At 36.5% G+C, this 20659-nt stretch overlaps 1 protein-coding gene across 1 annotated transcript in view; it reads right to left on the reverse strand.

Moving 5' to 3' along the window:
• Positions 1–20659, reverse strand: part of LOC144379886 (transmembrane protein 135-like) — a 98326-nt gene that overhangs the window by 21673 nt on the left and 55994 nt on the right. Inside the window, exons 2-4 of the mRNA XM_078060540.1 lie at positions 15302–15343; positions 3663–3809; positions 466–535 (exon numbers count right to left, since the gene is read on the reverse strand). Coding sequence (XP_077916666.1) covers positions 466–535; positions 3663–3809; positions 15302–15343 — 259 coding nt within the window. The remainder of the gene's footprint in view (positions 1–465; positions 536–3662; positions 3810–15301; positions 15344–20659) is intronic.

The raw sequence follows: 20659 nt of genomic DNA on the forward strand, positions 1-20659 counted from the left end.
AGACACTTAACCGACTGAGTCACACAGGCACCCCTTCACTAACTTTTAAATAAGCGAATTTTAAAATTAATTAACCAAGGATCTGGTAAATGAATACTAAAAGCTAAATTGTTATCTATTTTTCACAAATTTCTCATTCTTCAAGTCAAATGCAAAGAATGATAGCAATTACTGTCTATTTTTCCATTTACTTTGAAATCATGCTTTAATTCAAAAGTTATTTCTATATGGGGCACGCCTGGGTGGCTCAGCCAGTTGAGTGTCTGACTTTGGCTCAGATCATGATCTCAGGTCCTGGATTAAGCCCAGCATCTGGCTCTGTGCTCAGTGGGGAGTCTACTTGTCCCTCTCCCTCTGCCCCTCCCCCCACTCATGTTTTTTCTCTCTCTCAAATAAATACAATCTTTAAAAAGTTATTTCTGTATATATTCCCCATGGCTAACAGTGATACTTTTATATACTTACTTTAATGCAATAAGAGATGCAATTATCTTCATAGTGTTTGCAACACCTATGCCTTGGTCCATGCTTACATCTGAAATAAGACAAAAATAATAAATGATGTGTATGTGTGTAGATGTGCTTAACACTCTCTAACCAAAAAAAGCAGAAAACATTACCTACTTGTTTCTAAATGCATGCATCTTTTGGTTTCTTAGGACATAAAAAAGCAAAGATAACAGATTTTTTTTTCTTTTCAGTTCACCATTTGACACAGTGCATAAAATATGTGACTGCAGTCAAAATACTTAAATGCAGAACAGAAAAAACATTGGTAAATATTTGTGACTAAATATGAAAAATATGTAATATATTATCTCTATACTCTGCCAAATCTTTTGGAAGCTTTAAGTTGCTTACTGTAGAGTATAACGGTCATAAGTCCCCCATGAAGTCAGTACTTGAGCAACAATCATAATGAGAAAGTGCTCAGGTTACAGGAATTTATACTTAATTATATTTGAGAGAAAACATCTGGAAAAGAAACATGATACGGTATTAGAATTCAAAATTCAGTTTTTAAAATAAATAGAGTAATAGATCATGTGGGAATTCAAAAGTAGGTTATTTGTGATTTAAATGCAAACCACTTGGTCCTCTGGTGTTTAGTAAATGTTTCTGCTGGGGGGGGCTACTGTTCAAGACACATAGATTTTTAATTATTTGGTATGCTGACTCCAGGACTATATTGAGGCGTAAAAAAGTAAGTAAAATATCTAACAGGGGTCTGGCTCTCCCCCTTTCTCTATGAAGTGTTCATGTTCCAAAATGAGTAGTCTTTGTAATTCTTGCAGACTGCAGTTAATTAATTATCTCATGGTTGGAACACATTAAGTTTCTTGTTTGTAACAATAATGTGTAGAGTGATATTCTGGCTCCACACCTCTTTAATTCCATTTGCAAACTGATTAGCAAAACCCTTTCGGAAATCCAATTCTGCACCACAGCTGGCATATACGTGTAGCCCTTCACAGACAAGGGGGACGGCAGGGATTCCTGCTGCCCGTAGCCCTTATGTCATCAGGATGATGGGACATATCTGGCCATGTGAAGTTGAGGGATTAAAGCTGGGACCTAAAAGAGGTAAATCAGAGAGGGGTGGCCATGTGTAAACCATCACTCTTCATACTTCTAAGTGTCCTCTTCAAAGGCATTCCTCAGCCAGTGCTACTGGAACTACACAGAAATCGTTAAACTCTCTTTGCTAGTGAAGTTCAATTCTGGTATCAGCTATACTGTCATTTAATCTTCCCTCAGTCTGTTATTAAAACTTCTCAAAACCTGGACTCCCCATCTCCTGTCTTATCTGCTCTGCTTATGTATTACCCTGCATCTGCTTCCACAGCAGTGGACTCACGGAGGCAAGTCTGACAAGTTCTGCCATGACCTGATTAGTTCTGATACCCAAGGCATCATTCACCCACATAATACATTCTCTGCATTCCCGTCTCCGCATTCCCCTCTGATTCATGGTGACATGATTTCCATGAATAGGGATTCCTTGTCTCTTTTCTTCACTCAGGTGATCAGTAACTATTTTGAACTTGCTTAAGAATTAAGAAGTTCATTACCAATCTCACTAGTGGCTATTTACCCAAAAATTACAAAACACTAATTCAAACGGACATATGCATCTCTATGTTTATTGCAACATTATTTACAATAGCCAAATTATGGAAGCAGCCCATTTCAATCAATGAATGGATAAAGAAGAGGTGGTATACACACACACACACACACACACACACACACACACACAGAGAGTAATATTCAACCGTATTACTCATATGTGGAATTTAGGAAACAAATGAGCAAAGGGAAAAAAAAAGAGAGAAACTAATCAAGAAACAGACTCTTAACTACAGAGAACAAACTGCTGATTATCAGAGGGGAGGTAGTTAGGGATATGGGTGAAACAGGTGATGGGGATTAAGGAGTGCACTTATCATGATAAAAAAAAAGGATATACATAAATTTTTTTAAAAAGTTTACTACCACAATTATTCCTGCCATCTGTTATTCCTTCCCTCCCTCTTACCTTCTGTATGTGCTGTATACTAAAATGAAGACAAAGTCTTTAAATACAGTAAAAATTTTGAGCACCTACTCTGTGCTCATGTACGTGAGGCAACTCACATGTTATTTCATTTAATGGACGCAACACTCCATAACAGAGATCATTAACCCAAGTTAACAGATGAGGACTTTAGGGTCCAGAGTGGTTAAATCACTTGCCCAAAGTCACAAAGCCAGCAGGGGTGAAATGAGAGTCTAAGGTCTGATTTATTGGCTTCAGCTTCCCATAACTGATCCCTAACTTTCTATATTGGCTATTCATTCAACACTCTCTAAAATATCACTACAAAGATTATTTTTATTAACTGATGTTCTAATTTTAAATCACTAAATTTTCTATTAATTATAGATGTATTTTAATATTATATAGAAGTATAATTCCTATACTTGAAATAGCCCAGTGATGGGTATTAAGGAGGGCACATATTGCGTGGAGCTCTGGATGTTATACGAAAACAATGGATCGTGGATCACTACATCAAAAACTAATGATGTATTGTATGGTGACTAACATAACAACAACAAAAAAAGGACAAAGTTAAAAAAAAAACCAAAAAAACCAAATACTATTTGTATGAAATTCAGACTTCTTTGTATAATATACAAATAAAGATGTTTTATTCCATTTCCAAAGCCCTGAAAATTTCTACTCTTACAAAAAACATTTATGTAAGGTTTGCTCCTTATTATTCCTCTATCTTCTTGAATGTGCCCCAGAACTTTTCTTTCTCCTTTCCACATTTGGAATATTTGATTAGCACATATTAACCTGTTTCCTAAAGTTCCCCATTCTAGCCTCCTACAACTGTGTCTAGTTTGACATAGAAAACTATTACAAGTTCATATAAATCTATTCTAAAGGCATATGTTGGTCTATAGTCCAGACAAAAATAATAAATAACACTGACTTGCCATTATGTGCCTTTTATAAAACTCTATGCACTGTTTCTGGTAAAAAAAAAAAAAAAGATAGATATGATATATATGTATATCATTACTGAAAAGAAAATAAAACACCTTGGCAAAGTACAAATATCATATAAAACAGTAACACAGTGTGCTAAATATCAAGATAAAAAACTTACACTGAATCCACAAGTTTCCTGATTAGAGCAATTATATTCAATCTTCTTGGCTTTTCTTCATGTTTCTCTGTCTTTTGTTCCACTTTTGCATATGCTGCTTCTGGTGAATAAGAATGTGTGGGAATTTCTTCCTTCCCTACAATAAACCTAAAGAAAAGAGCACAATGTGAGGCATTTTCACCTTTAAAAATAAAAGGAAAAAGACAATAAGGAAAAAAAACCCATCCTGATTCTGTTAATATACAAATACATTTTGGAGAGTACCTTATCATTTGAAATAATGTTTTTCAAAATTTAAATAAAATCTTATCCTTTATAAGAAAATGCTGACAGCCATTTCTTTAATAATGCAATAAATTCTTCTATTAAGTTCTCTATTTTAGTTCCAGCATAGTTAACATACAGTGTTATATTAGTTTCAGGTGCATAATACACTGACTCAACATTATTCAGTGTTTATCAAGATAAGTGTACTATTAATCTCCTTCACCTATTTCACCCACCCCCCACCCACCTACCCTCTGGTAACCATCAGTGTGTTCTCTGTAGTTAAGAGTCTATTTCTTCGTTTGTCTCTCTCTCTCATTTTTTTTCCTTTGCTCATTTGTTTTGTTTCCTAAATTCCACATATGAATAAAATAATACGGTATTTGTCCTTCTCTAGCTGGCTTATTTTGCTTAGCATTATACTCTTTAGCTCATCCATGTTGTTGCAAATGGCAAGATTTTATTCTTTTTTGTGGCTCAATATTCCATTGTGTGTATATGTGTATGTGTGTGTGTGTATAAAACCTCTTCTTTATCCTATTGATGGACACTTGGGCTGCTTCCATAATTTAGCTATTGTAAATAATGCTGCAATAAACAGAGGGTACACGTAGTGTCTCTGTGAATTAGTGTTTCTGTATTTTTTGGGTAAATACCCAGTACTGTGAGTACTAGGTTGTAGGGTAGTTCCATTTTCAACTTTCTGGGGAATCCCCATACTGTTTTCCAGCATGGCTGCATCAGTTTGCATTCCCACAAATAGTGCAAGAGGGTTCCTATTTCTCCACATCCTTGCCAACACCTGTTGTTTCCTGTGTTGTTGATTTTAGCCATTCTGCCAGGTGTGAGGTGATAGCTCATTGCAGTTTTGCTTTGCAGTTCCCTGATGATCACTGATGGTGAGTATCTTTTCATGTGTCCGTTGGACATCTGGATGTCTTCTTTGGAGAAATGTTCGTTCATCTTGTCTGCTCATTTTTAAATTGAATTAGTTGTTTTTCAGGCATCGAGTTATAGAAGTTCTTTATAATTCTGGATACTAACCCTTTATCAGATATGTCATTTGCAAATATCTTTTCCCATCCCATAGGCCGTCTTTTAGTTTTGTTGATTATTACCTTTGCTGTGCAGAAGCTTTTTATTTGATGTAGTCCCAATAGTTTTATTTTTGCTTTTGCTTCCCTTGCCTCAGGAGACATCTCTAGAAAAAAGTTGCTATGTCCGATATCAGAGAAGTTACTGCCTGTGCTCTCTTCTAGGATTTTTACGGTTTTATGTCTCACATTTAGGTCCTTAATCCATTTGGAATTTAGCTTTGTGTATGGTGTAAGCCAGTGGGCCAGTTTCATTCTTTTGCATGTTGCTGTCCACTTTTCTCAACACCATTTGTTGAAGAGGCTGTCTTTTTCCCACTGGATATTCTTTCCTGCTTTGTCGAAGATTAACTGACCATATAATTGTGAGTTTACCTCTGGTTTTCTATTCTGTTCCATTGATCTATGTGCCTATTTTTGTGCTAGTACCATGCTTGTTTTGATTACTAAAGCTTTGTAGTATAAGTTGAAGTCTGGAATTGTGACATCTCCAACTTTGCTTTTCTTTTTCAAAATTGCTCTGGCTATTCAGGGTCTTTGTGGTTCCATACAAATTTTAGGATTCTTTGTTCCAGTTCTGTGAAAAATGTTGTTGGTATTTTGATAGGGATAACATTAAATCTGTAGATTGTATACATTTGTGTAGTATGGACACTTTTACAATATTTGTTCTTCCAATCCATGAGCACAGATTATCTTTCCACTTGTTTGTGTAGAAACAGCAACATCTTTTATCAATGTTTATAAATATTGTTTATAAATATATAAACTATATATAATATATATATATAAAATATAAACTATAAAACATTGATAAAAGATAATTTATATATTTTTACACAAGTCTTTCACCTCCTTGGTTAAGTTTATTCCTAGATATTTTATTACCTTTGGTGCAATTGTAAATGGAATTGCTTTCTTAATTTCTCTTTCTGTTGCTTATTAGTATATAAAAATACCATGAATTTCTATATGTTGATTTGCTATCATGCAATCTTACTGAATTCATTTATCAGTTCTAATAGCTTTTTGGTGGAGTCTTTAAGGTTTTCCATATATAGTATCATGTCATCTGCACATAGAAAAAGTTTTACTTCTTCCTTCCTCTTTTCTGATCACTGTGGCTAGGACTTCCAGTACTACGTTAAATATGAGTGGTGAGAGTGGACATCCTTGTCTTGTTCCTGACCTTAGGGGAAATGCTCTCGGTTTTTCACCATTGAATATTATGTTAGCTGTGGGTTTTTCATTTATGGCTTTTATTATGTTGAGGTGTTCCCTCTAATCCCACTTTGCTGAGGGTTTTTATCATGAATGGATGTTTTATATTCTAAAATGCTTTTTCTGCATCCATTAAAATGATCATTTGGTTTTTATTCCTTCTTTTATTGATGTGATGAATCACATTGATTGACTTGTGAATACTGAACCACCCTTGCACCCCAGGAATAAATTCCACTTGATTCTGGTGAATGAATTTTTAATGTATTGTTGGGTTCAGTTTGCTAGTATTTTGTTGAAAATTTTTGCATCTATGTTCAGAAAGAGATATTGGCCTGTATTTCTCTTTTTTTGTAGTGTCTTTATCTAGCTTTGGTATCAGGGTAATGTTGGCTTCATAGAATAAATTAAGAAGTTTTCCTTTTCTATTTTTTGGAATAGTTTGAGAACAGGTGTTAACTCTTCTTTAAATGTTTGGTAGAATCCCCTTGTGAAACCATCTGGTCCTGGACTTTTGTTTGCTGGGACATAGGTTAACATTCTCCTACAATCTTTTTGATTTCTGTGCTTCGGTTGTTACTTCTCCCCTTTCATTTCTAATTTTATTTACTTGAGTCCTCTCTCTCTTTTTATGAATCTGGCTAAAGGCTTATGATTTTGTTGATTTTTCAAAGAACTGGCTCCTGGTTTCACTGATTTGTTCTATTGTTTTTTTAGTTTCTACTTTATTTCTGCTCTAATCTTTATTATTTCCTACCTTCTACTGGCTTGTGGCTTTGTTTGTTGTTCTTTCTCTAGTTCCTTTAGATGTAAGGTTAGATTGGTTGTTTATTTAGGATTTTTCTTGCTTCTTGAGGTAGGCCTATATTGCTATAAACTTCCCTCTTAGAACAGCTTTTGCTATATCCCAGATTTTGGACTATTGTGTTTGCATTTTCATTTCTCTCCATGTATTTTTTATTTCCTCTTTGATTTCTTGATTTACTCATTCATTGTTTAGTAGTATGTTATTTAACCTCCATGTATTTATGTGCTTTTCATGTTTTTTCTTGTGCTTGATTTCTAGTTTCATACCATTGTGGTCAGAAAAGATGTATTTTTATAACTTCAATTTTTCTGAATTTGTTGAGACTTGTTTTGTGGCCTAATATGTGATCTATTCTGGAGAATGCTCCACGTACATTTGAAAAGAATGTGTATTCTGCTGTCTTAGGATGGAATGTTCTGACTATATCTGTTAGATCCATCTGGGCCAATATGTCATTCAAAACCACTGTTTCTTTGTTGATTTTGTTTGAATGATCTGTCTATTGATGTAAGTGAAGTGTTGAAGTACCCTACTATTATTGTATTACTATTGATCATTTTCTTTATGTTTGTTATTAACTGCTTTATGTATTTATTTGGGTGCTCCCAAGTTGGATTCATAAATATTTACAATTTTTATATCTTCTTGTTGGATTGTATTGTTTATGATCATACAGTGTCCTTTGTCCCTTTTTACAGCCCTTGTATGAAAGTCTATTTTGTCGATATAACTTGCTACTCAGGCTACCTTTTCACTTCCATTTGCATGATAGATGTTTCTCTATCCCTTCACTTTCAGTCTGCATATGTCCTTAGGTCTGAAATGAGTCTCTGGCAGGCAGCATGTAGATGGGTCTTGCTTTTTTATCCATTCTGTCATCATGTGCCATGATTGGAGCATTTAGTCCATGTACATTCAAAGTAATTATTGATATGTATGTATTTATTGCCATTTTGTTACTTGACTTATGGTTATTTTGATAGTTCCTCTCTGTTCCTTTCTTCTCTTGCTCTCTTCTTTCATGATTTGTTGGCTTTCTTTAGCAAAATATTTGGATTCCTTATTGTTTTTTTTTAATTTATTAGTGTTTTTTTTAAATTTTTTTATTGTTATGTTAATCCCCATACATTACATCATTAGTTTTAGATATAGTGTTCCATGATTCATTGTTTGCTAGTATGCTCAGTGCTCCATGCAGAACGTGCCCTCCTCAATACCCATCACCAGGCTAAGCCATCCTCCCACCCCCCTCCCCTCTAGAACCCTCAGTTTGTTTTTCAGAGTCCATCGTCTCTCATGGTTCTTCTCCCCCTCCGATTTCTCCCCCTTCATTCTTCCCCTCCTGCTACATTTTTCTTCTTTTTTTCTTTCTTAACATATATTGCATTATTTGTTTCAGAGGTACAGATCTGAGATTCAACAGTCTTGCACAATTCACAGCGCTTACCACAGCACATACCCTCCCCAGTATCCATCACCCAGTCACCCCATCCCTCCCACCCCACCCCCCACTCCAGCAACCCTCAGTTTGTTTCCTGAGATTAAGAATTCCTCCTATCAGTGAGGTCATATGATACATGTCTTTCTCTGTTTGACTTATTTCGCTCAGCATAATACCCTCCAGTTCCATCCACGTCGTTGCAAATGGCAAGATCTCATTCAATTTATTACTGTTTTTGACTTGTAGTTACCGTTAGGTTTATATATAACATCTTCCGCATATAGCAGTCTATGTTCAGCTAATGGTTGCTTAATTTTACTCCTCTCCTCTCCACATTTCAGATATTTGGTATCATATTTTACATCCTTTTATTTTGTGCTTCTCTTGACTGATTTTTATAGATATACTTATTTTTTTGTTGTTTTTGTACTTCCTGTTTTTTCTTACTCTTACTTATGATTTTTGTTTTCCTCTTACAAAGCCCCCCTTAGCATTTCTTGTAGGGCTGGTTTAGTGGTCATGAATTCTTTTAACTTTTGTTTGTCTGGGAAATTCCTTCTAATCTGAATGACAGCCTTGCTGGATAGAATATTCTTGGCTTCCAATTTTTCCCTTTGAGCACTTTCAATATATCATACCAGTCCCTTCTGGTCTGCAACGTTTCTGCTGAAAAATCAGCTGATAGCCTTATGGGGTTTCCTGTATATGTAACCATCTTTTTTTTTTACAATCTTTAAAATTCTTTCCTGGCGCACCTGGGTGGCTCGGTCGTTAAGTGTCAGCCTTTGGCTCAGGTCATGATCCCAGGATCCTGGGATTGAGCCCTGCATCGGGCTCCCTGCCTGGCGGGAAGCCTGCTTCTCCCTCTCCTACTCCCCCTGCTTGTGTTCCTGCTCTCGCTATCTCTCTCTCTGTGTCAAATAAATAAAATCTTTAAATAAAATAAAATAAAATTCTTCGTTTATCACTATTTTTTGCCATTTTAATTACTATGTGTCTTGGTGTGTACCTCCTTAGGTTGAATCCTAACAGGGGGATTTCTGTGCCCCTGAATCAGGATCTCTGTTTCCCTCCCATGATGTGGGAAGTTTTCAGCTATTACTTCTTCAAATACATTTTCTGTCCCCCTTTCTCTCTTATGCTTGATGGAGTCACTGAATTTTCTAAGTCTATTCTCATTATGTAGTATTTATTTGTCTCTCACCTGTTCAGCTTGATTGCTTTCCATTACTCTATCCTCCAGGTCACTTACAGGCTCCTCTGCTTCCTGTAGCCTACTGTTTATTTATTCCATCTATTGTATTTTTAATTTCATTTATCGAGTTCTTCACCTCTGATACATTATTTTTTATCTCTCTCTCTTTTTTAAAGAGTTTATTTATTTATTTGTTTGACAGAGAGAGACACAGCAAGAGAGGGAACACAAGCAGGGGGAGTGGGAGAGGGAGAAGCAGGCTTCCTGCCAAGCAGGGAGCCCGATGCAGGGCTCGATCCCAGGACCCTGGGATCATGACCTGAGCTGAAGGCAGGCACTTAATGACTGAGCCATCCAGGCACCCATTTTTTATCTCTTTGTCAAGAGTTTCACTGATGTCCTCCACCCTTTTCTGAAGTCCACTATCTTTATGAGCATTACTTTAAATTCTTTATCAAACATCTTACTTTTTTCTGTTTCACTTAATCTCCTGCTGTGATTTTGTCCTGTTTTTTCATTTGGGACATATTCCTCTGTTTCCTCATTTTGTCTGTCTGTGTCAGTTTCTCTTTGTTAGGAAAGTCAGCTACACCTTCTGCTCTTGAAAGTAATGGCTTCATGAAGAAGAGGTCCTGTACTGCTCTGCAGTATAGTGTCCCCTGTTCACCAGAACCTGGCACTTCAGGGGAATCTCCTGTTTGTGTTGCTTGTGTTGTGTCTGAGTCGCTTTTTCTTTCAGTCCAGACATCTTCATTGACTCTGTATCTGTTGTGGGCTTTGCTTGCTTTCTGTGGTGTTAGTGAGACACAGGCTGCGAGCTCTGAGAAGACATCAGGTGAGCTAAGGGCTGAGGTCAGCATGCTTGGAGTGTGCCAGTCCTCAGGAGAACACATGGGCAAGGCACACTGCTAGCAGGTTAGGTAGCAAGTGTCTGTGCAGTGCTGCCCACAGGTGGCCCTGTGTTTATGCTGGGCAGCAGGGGAGGAAAATGGTGCCTGCCACCTCCTTTGTTCCCAGAGAAGTCCCCTAACACACTCAAAATCAGTATAAACATATCTTCCTCTTGTTTGTCCCAGGCACTATGCAAACTGTCATTTCTATGTTGCCTCTCTATGGGCTGCTGTATCTTTAAAGGCAAGATCCAGCTATCACTCACTCTCCCATCTTGCCCGGTGCTGAGTCAGCTGACTTTTTAAGCTCCAGACTCCAAATCCTGTGATTTATACAAACTCATGGAATTCAGCCCCTCTGGTTTTCAAAGCCAGATGTTATGGTTTGGGATCCCTAGTGTGAGAGACTGTTTTCTTTCCCCTCTCTACACCCGTAGCTCCCTCCCTCCTGTGGGCAGCTCCCAACCACTGTTTCTACCCTTGGTAACCTCTCAGATGCAGCTTTTTTTTCTTTAAAGAGTTCATTTATTTATTTGAGAGAGAAAAAGAGAGAGGGAAAGCACAGAGGGAGAATGAGAGGGAGAAGCAAACTCCCCACTGAGCAGAGAGCCCGACATGGCACTTGATCCCAGGACCCTGAGATCATGACCTGAGCTGAAGGCAGACACTTAACTGACTGAGCCACCCAGGCACCCCCTCAGATGCAGCTTCTTTACATTTAGTTGTGGAGTTTGTTCTACCCATCTTTGGATTGCCCTCTAGCGTATTTACATCGATGTGAGTGATATCTAGTTGTCAACATGGGATGGGGTGAACTTAGGGTCCTGCTACTCCACCATCTTCCCAAGCTTCCCAACAATGCACGTATTTTAAAATCAAATTAACCAAGTAAAATACAGCATAACACTTTTATGATGCACCCTTTTAACCTAAGTTACCACTTTTTAAAGATATTACACACCTTGAAGTTTTTTCAAACAAAAAAGCAGGTGAAATATTTACTTGGGTCTACTAGTTGATCAAAAAATTCTATTTTTTTGTCTAAATTCTACTAATAGTTACAATTGAATGAGGTTCTCATTTTTCAGTATAAAGTTATATCTCATGTCACTTTGAGTCATAAAATAGCTGCAATGCAATATTAGGTCATATAAAGATATTCAGGGAAATGGAGGAAACTAAAGACTGAGAATCATAAAATGGTCAAGATTCCATGCATTCTCACATAATTTCATTAGAAAACCTTAAACTCAATATTATTCTAATCTAGTTATTTCTCTTCTGAAAAACCTAATATCTGGGAGAAGACACTATTCTTATCTCATCAAAACTGGAGTATTTTTTTCCCAGACAATGCGAAAGAAAAGAAAGAAAAGAAAAGAAAAAAAGAGTTGCTACCATTAGATATCATTCAATCAGTATCCTTTACTAGTTTTCCATTTTTGCTGTTTGTACCTTCACTATGAGTCATTGCTCTTATAAAGAATAACTAAGCTTTCTTAAGAGAACTCTACCTGCTGAACTTTCAGAAAATACCATAAAATGCAGACAAAAACAAGGGATCAGTAATACTACACTAAGGTTCTGGAACATGGGACCTATGACAAATAGAATAAGAAAATGTAAACACTCAGAAAAGAGAGGTGAAACAAGCTATTACTATCAACAACTGTATCCCATCTCATTCGGACAAACTTGGTAAAATATCTAGCTTATTAAATCATAAAGGGCATGTAATGAGATTGTCACAAGGTGGCAGCTGTGCAGTCTCAGTAGCTGTTATTCCAAAAGAATTTGGTTCTTAATCATGGGTGTGCATGGAGAGTTCAAGGTCTGTACTACTGTTCTTTATAAACAAGACAAAAACTATGTTAGAACAGATAAAATCATCTCTCTCACACTGTTCATAACACTGTTTCTCTTTTGGCCAGGACTGACCATCTCAGATTAGAGGTCACTTCCTTGGAGAAACTGTCCCCGCCCAAGCTGCAGTGAGTTAGCAATCCTTCCCTTGTGCTATCAAAGCCCAATGAGTCCCCAATAGCAGAAGCACCTTATTAGTAGTTTGCATCTCCCATTAAACTGTGGGTCTGTGAGACTCTATACATCTTTTGCTATTACACCCCAGGGACTGGCACATAGTAAAAATTTAATTAATACATACTGAATGATCAAATATAGTAATAATGAGCATTTTCTGAACATTTACTATATGACAGGACAGTACAGAGGATTAAATCATTTAATCCTCATAGCAACACTACGAAGTAAGTAGGTGCCATCATTTCCGTGAGAGTTAGCATGAAAAAGCATTTGACCACATCCAAAAACAATTACTTGGACCCAAAAAACTGTCTGACTCTAAAGCCTGGGCTCTTAATCACTAAGCTGCCTATACACTTCTAAGTATTAAACTATGTTGATGCAGGTTTGGTATACCATAAGGCTCCTGAACTGGTTCCCAGCCTTTGACTCTATCTTTGACTCTATCTGTTCTCATAACTTCTACTAACTTAGCAAGAATTAATAACCATTTTTTTCCAGAATATTTTCCTATAATACAGAGTAAATTCTAAGTGCAAATAGTTATCCAGCCCCTTATTTTGAGTGGATTTGACGAAGAGACACAAAAATATCGGATACATTTTGAGTTTCTGTAAGGATTCTGGGAGCCTATGGAGAGACACGGGAAAAGGCAAAGTTTTCTCTTTAGGAAAACCAACTTTTGGTTTTGTTATAAACTTTTGACATAACATAGAATCTTCACATTCAATGCAACAACAACAAAAAGTTATTTTCTGAAATGTTTCATGATCTTTCAATGAAAAATATAATATGAAAAAATTACCGCTGTGTATTATGACTTAGTTACTGTTACCACAGAGTTTCCACAACCAAAGATACTCTTATTCACACAGGGGACTCAATTTGTCCCCTCCCAAACTAGCTTCCTTGCACACCATCTGATTTTCTGTTAATAGCACCTTTTTTCATGTACTTAGGTTTTCAAAACTTGGCTCGTAGCAAGGATTGGAGGGAAAGAGGAAGAAGGAAAATATCAATCAGTAGGTCTTCATTTCCTTCGACACCAGTCTCAACTTTGCCTCTTTCTCTTTAATCCTCCACTGTCGCCAAATCCCAGTCCTTATCACTTCATCTTTCTTCCTTCTGATTCTCTCTTTCACAATGTCTGTCCCAAATACTGTGGCCAGACTAATCTTTCTGAAACAATGTCAACTACCCTGCTCAAAACCCTTTAGTGGCTCTCTACTGCCCATCTTATCAAATTCAAATTTGTCTTCTTTTTTTTCTGTTTAGGTCTTCCAAAATCTGGCCCTGCTCTGACCATCATTTAAAAAATCAAAAAACCCCACAAAACCTTATGATCCCTAAAATAAGCTTTTCATACCAATTAAGTTGATTTTCCCACTCTTACCTCATATTTCATGTTTATAATTTTCATACTTTTGCTAACATTATTCACTTCTACCCAGAAGGTTCCTCCTCTTCCCTTCTAGTTCTCTAAAGCTATCCTTCAAGTGCAGTTTAAGGCTTATCCCCATAAGAATAATAATAACAGTAATAGCCAACATTTCTTGAGCACTATGTGCCATGCACAGTTCTAAACACTTTTCATGCATTAACTCATTTGATCCTCAAAATAACCTAAAAAAGACAGTCATATGAAATCTTCTAGCATACCGAAGGCTACCCTAATTTTTCCCTCCTATATTTATAATAAATACTCCACACCTAATCTTCACTAAGCATCTACTATATGTACTTAGGAGAATAAAAGAGGCAACATTTATAATACAAACTGGAAGAGCATTAGGTTTCAAGTAAGTATATGCAGTCACTGTGTGACATTAAATTAGTTAAGTATTCTAAGCCTCACGTCACATGGGCATAAAAATACCCATCTCACAGAACTGCTGTGAAAATTTTCTAATCTATGTGAAAATGCTTGGTGAACTGTAAAATACAATGGAAGTGCTGCCAACCAACTTTTCTACACTATCTACTACTATCGGCCAATAACTATGGCAAGAGATGGCATACAGGGTGAAAAGCAGATTCTAGTGACTCTAGTGAAGCTTATGATTCAAAATGTGTCTGACATGAGCCCTGTCCTAATGAAGCCCATAATGTGGTACCACACAATTCAGTATTTAATTTTGCAGTAATTATTCACATGTAGCTTTGTTTTTCCAATGCTCCTTGAAGAGAGAGTTCTTCTAATTCTTTCCTAACACCCAGTGATATGAGGCACACAATAGGTCCCAAAAGCAGTTGTTGATTTTTTTTTTTTTTCAAAGATTTCACTTATTCATTTGACAGAGAGAGACACAGTGAGAGAGGGAACACAAGCAGGGGGAGTGGGAGAGGGAGAAGCAGGCTTCCCGCTGAGCAGGGAGCCCGATGTGGGGCTTGATCCCAGAACCCTGGGATCAGGACCTGAGCCGAAGGCAGACGCTTAACGACTGAGCCACCCAGGCACCTCCAAAAACAGTTGTTGATTGACTGATTTTTAGGGGGGAAGAAATCCAATAAATTAGACTCTTTTAATAAAATATCGTAAAAGTGACTGTGACTCCTGCAATTATTTTGGGCTAGAAAACTAAGTCGATAAACATCTATTGTAATTATGCGCAATAATATTACTTTTTGAAAAAGTTAACTTGCAAATTCTCTCTTAACATAAGGTAAATAAACTACTTACCTAAGAGCAGAGAATGTAAATCCTTTCAAACCATCTTTGCACCTAAAACAATAAAAATTATGATAAAGTAACAATTTTTGAGATATAAAGTAGTATATTAAGTAGCTATTAAAATTTATTCTGAAACAGATGACTTTTATTTTTAAAATTTTTTTATTTTTTTAAAGATTTTATTTATTTATTTGACAGAGAGAGAGAGACAGCGAGAGAGGGAACACAAGCAGGGGGAGAGGGAGAGGGAGAAGCAGGCTTCCCGCCAAGCAGGGAGCCCGATGTGGGGCTCAATCCCAGGACCCTGGGATCGACCTGAGCCGAAGGCAGATGCTTAACGACTGAGCCACCCAGGCGCCCCTGAAACAGATTACTTTTAAAAGGTGAAACTTTTAGGACTCAGTGATCTGAGCAGTACAAATGCAACAAACAAGCAAGCCATCTTACACAGGATGATTAAAATTTCCTATGTCAAATTAACATAATTTAAGGCTCAACTCTCCTATTTGCAGGTGGAAGAGAGATTTAAGTATATCTTCTAAGGGCTCCATGTGGACTTAAAATGAAGGCTCAGAGTGGAATATTCATTTTACCCAATCCCTGGGGGAGCAAATTGTTGAGAAGAAAAGGCCACATACACCTGCTGGGTATTATGAATAGATCAATTCAAGGTCCTGACTTCTCCCTACTTATTAATTCAGTGAATGCAGAGCAATGTAGAGCTGGCAGGCACAAAAAGGCTTCAAGTTTAGTTCAACAGTTTTAACTTTTGAGTAAGCCCAATCAGAATGGATAACATAGCAACGGGAACAGAGTGGGGGTAAGGGGAGGGCACAGAGGCAGGAGTTCAAATAATATTTATTGAGTATTTACTATTGCTGGGCATTGTTTTGGGCACTTTATATGTGTTGTCTCATTTAATTATATCACACCTCTATGAATAAGTATTTCTCTATTCTATAGCTGGGCAGAGGCCCCCTCCCCCAAAACGGGCAACTTCCAAGAGGTCACAAAATAAATAATAGTCGGAATTCAGGAAAAAAAAAGTTCCTCTGACTTAAAAACTGTGGTTTTCTCTTATACCTCCTTCTGAAATAGTGTATTCCTTTTAACTGGGGGAAGGTTCAAACTGCATGACAATTAAAAAAAGATTCTCAGATCTGCAAAAAATATTTAAACAAGATTTTAAAATGGGGACATTACTATACTAGTCTTAATGGCCTGCTTTATAAGTATGATCAAGTTACTAAAGAATTGTTGTATATCTAGTATCAGAATCCTTTGGAGAAACTATAGAGATTGGTGATACAATGATGCTCAAATGTATGTTAATTTTAGACACTGGATATTCTTGGATAAAAAGTACAGCCTCAAATCTAATTGGGCAACTCTCTCAGTATACCTTTTATATGAAAGGTCACAAAGGAAATGCATAAAAATATAAGAAGTCCTTCTGAACAAGTCTAAATGTAGATATTTTTACTGGGGGACACACAGAATCTCAGAAAAGAATTTAATTCGTGTGCATAGATCTTTTAAAACACTTAAGAATTCATTTTAATTAAGAAACATGATCTACTTTGCGATCATGTTAACAGTGAGAAATGTAATCACAGAATTTAGCTAACATACTACATAATTACTCACCCCACACAGAATGAGGGTAAAGGCAAAAGAATTCATATGTTAAGCTAAAAATATGCATGAGAAAATTATAGCATTAACATTCTTAAACTTATCTTTTTTCCATCTGAAGTGTTTCTCAGTAATTTAAAACCCATAATTGGGCAATTTCTAGATAGGTGGGGTGGTGAGCGGGTTAGGCTAGGCGTCTACTGACTGGAAAACAGAAAGCAGCAGATTGATTAAAGATTACATACAAGTGGGAACAAATTTTGGCTTTGGTACGCTATTGTTAAGAGATAGCCATTTATCTTTGTGCAATGCTGAATAGATAAAGGATTCTGACAACTTGGTCTAGTCAGGATTGCATATTTGTGACCTTAAACAATAAATCTAATTGCAGACCAAACATCAAAAAGTAGCTTTCAAATAAAAAAGGGCATGTACAAATGAATTTGCAATTTCATTATGATGGAAGTTTGGTTCTTTCAGCAGAACCCTGTGGGAAGCACTTCATACTGATAAAGTCTTAGCCTGAATTCAAAAGGGGCTATTCTTCTTTCCATTCATGTGTATAAGGTCTGTTAATGTAATTGAGGGTCAGATGTCTATGTCAAAAGAACAAAAAAGTAATTATTCCCCTAAAAAGAATCTTTAAAATAATAATATTGCCCTGCATTTTGATACCAAGAGTATTGTCTGAGCCTTAGCCTAACTATGAAACACTATCGTAATCTGAGTTAAATGTAAAAAGTATGGTATGCACAGAAAGATTTATACAGAACAGACCCCATTAGAAGGGGCCTCACTATTTAACAGATCCAGTTATTATAATGCAAATCAAATTACTTTCTACATTCAGGTCTTAAGGCTCACTGATTTCCTCAACAAATACTGACTGAATGCCTACTATGTGTAAGCACTAGTTTCAGATCTAAGGAGGTAACAGCGGACAATACAGAATCTCTGTTTCCATACAGGTGACATTCTGGGCCAGGGAAAGGTCCGAGGAAAACAAGTAAATATATCTGGTGGTGATAAGTGCTATGGCAAAACACGACGCAGGGGAAGAGGAGAAACAGATGTGGTCGGGCCTTCTTATCTTAGGTAGTGTAATCCAGAAGGGCCTCTCCAAGAAGGTGAAATTTGATGATGTGATCAGAAGCCTTACAGGATGGAGGGAAGAGTATCTGATTGAAGGAAGAGCAAGCACAAAGCTCCTGACTAGGAGTTTTCGTGGCACTGAAGGAGAACAGCAAAGTAGATTACTGTAGCTGGAACAAAAGAGGGGAGGGAAGCCGTGGTAGGAAAGGAGGTCACAGTCACAGTGGAGGAGGGAAGGAGTGGTCCAAAGTTCTTGGTAGGGCCCTTTAGGCATGGTAAAAAAAAAAAAACCAAAACAAAACCTCAGCAGAAGAGTGACAAAGACCTGTCTTAAATTTTAAGATAATCTTTGGTTGCTCATTGGAAAACAAACCACAGGAAGGCAAGGTTAACAGCAAAGAGGCGAGGGGTGCCTGGGTGGCTCAGGCGGTTAAGCGTCTGCCTTCAGCTCAGGTCATGATCTCAGGTCCTGGGATGGAGCCCCAGCTCCCAGCTCAGCAGGGAGTCTGCTTCTCCCTCTCCCTCTGCCTCTCCCTCTGTTTGTGCTCTGTCTCTCTCTGTCTCTCAAATGAATAAAATCTTTAAAAAAAAAAAAAAACCAGCAAAGAGGTGAATTAGGAGGGGAAAGACGATTGTGGCTTGACTAGGTCATTAAGTGGTAGAGGTAGAGAAAAGTGGTAAGACTCCAAAGGTATTTCAAAAATAGAGTTGGTGGAATTCCTTGATGGTACAAGAGAAAGAGAAAATTTACAAATTATTAAAATATTTTTGATTTGAGCAAGCAAAAGGATAAAACGTCCGTTTACTGAAGTGAGGAAGACTACGGGAAGAACAGGTTTGAGGAGAAAATCAGTTTTATTTCGGACATGGTAAGTTTGAGATGACTGTTACCTACAAATGGAAATGTTAATGAAACAAGTGGCTGCTGTACAGGTTTGGGGGTCAAGGAAGAGGGGTGATTCATCTATAAGTAGAACTTAAATCCACAGTACAATCATCTAGGAAATAAGTGCCAATAGAGAAAATACCCAGGGACTGAGTGTATTTTATTTCTCTATTATTTTATAGTGCAGAAAATCTGTTCCATAGGAAAAAAACAAAAAACAAAGTCATTTCTCTTCCTAAAGAAATTGTTCTCTAATACAAAGTCTCATTTTTATTTTTGAGCGTGCATAAATATAATGCCTATAACTCATGTACACACAGACTTTTCTATTAGTTAGCCTATAAATGGCATAAATATCTAGTAAGAGTCAATCGTAGTTACTGAATCTCTACATTTGCAAGGTTATGTGCAAGGTTCAGGAAAGAGGAGGAGGAAAAAGTGCAGCACCATATCAAACAACTTAGGTGATACACAACTTATTAGAGAGGTTCAGGCTGGAATTATACACTGTGGAGAAGAAAGTATAAAGTTTAATACTGTTATTAGAATAATATACTTGGTCAAATGCCAATGAGAGGGGGAACCCACAAACACAATTTTTTTTTTAAATTGTAAGTGTAAATGATAGTTAAAAAAAAAACAAAACAATTTGCCCATAAAGATTCTTTGTCTCACGCTTAATTTCCATGAAATTATTTCCGGGAGATACTTTTATTTTTATTACCAAATTACACCAGCAGATGTCACTAGTAAACCATTTTTTGAAGAGTTTGTAGCTCTGTGAGGTGATTTATCATTTTTTGCATGTTTTCCCTTAAAAACACATTTACTGACATTTGAAATGTTGTTAATCTTAGCTACATTGCATTAAATTCCCACAAGTAAATATCGTCATATTAGACTTTTAATTACAGCTGATGTTCATTCCTATCATTCTATACAGTTATGAAATCTTTAAGAACACCCCACCATTTGACACCAACATAAAATCTGATATGTACATGTGCTATATCATTATGGTCTCTATTAAGCTGAAAACAATGAAAACTATTTTGTTTCCCACTTTTTTTATTTGGTAAACATAATGGAATATAAAAGATGTAGTACTCAATAAATCTTTAAAATATTTCTTGAAGGCAGTGCATGCTACAGTGGAAAAGACTCTTGATTTGAATGATTCACAGTCATAACTTCACTACCAACCTGGAGTAAATCATTTAACTTTAGGGTTCAATTTTGTTGTCTGTTAAACAAGAGCCTGGAAGTAAATTACCTTCATAATTGACTGACTGAATGTCTTCTAATTCTGAAATTCTACCAATTATTTTATCATTTTATTTACTGCTACTGTTATTAGAAATCACAATAGAAAAATAGAATGAATTATTCTGTCACTAGTAACATAAACAAAAAATTGATCTCACCATCGAGAATAAAAAAATTTTTTAAAAACCATACAAAAAACCCCCCTGAATTTGCCTTGAGATTACTGGCCTGCTACTAATATTATTACATTTGCTTATTGTTTTGTAATACTTACTGATGTGGAACTTATTCCTGCAGAGGTTCAAAGGGAACCTTTTCTTTTTTAACTTTAAGATTACAAGACCAACTATTGGATTAGTCTGCTATAGAAAGACCTGATAAGAAACACCATCAAATAAAAGAAGGAATTCTATAGATATAATCTCAATAATGATTAAATGTTACATTATTATCTATATTAAATATCAATGCTGAAATAGAATTAATGA

Source organism: Halichoerus grypus, chromosome 13, assembly GCF_964656455.1.
Source record: "Halichoerus grypus chromosome 13, mHalGry1.hap1.1, whole genome shotgun sequence".
Classification (NCBI taxonomy): Eukaryota; Metazoa; Chordata; class Mammalia; order Carnivora; family Phocidae; genus Halichoerus; species Halichoerus grypus.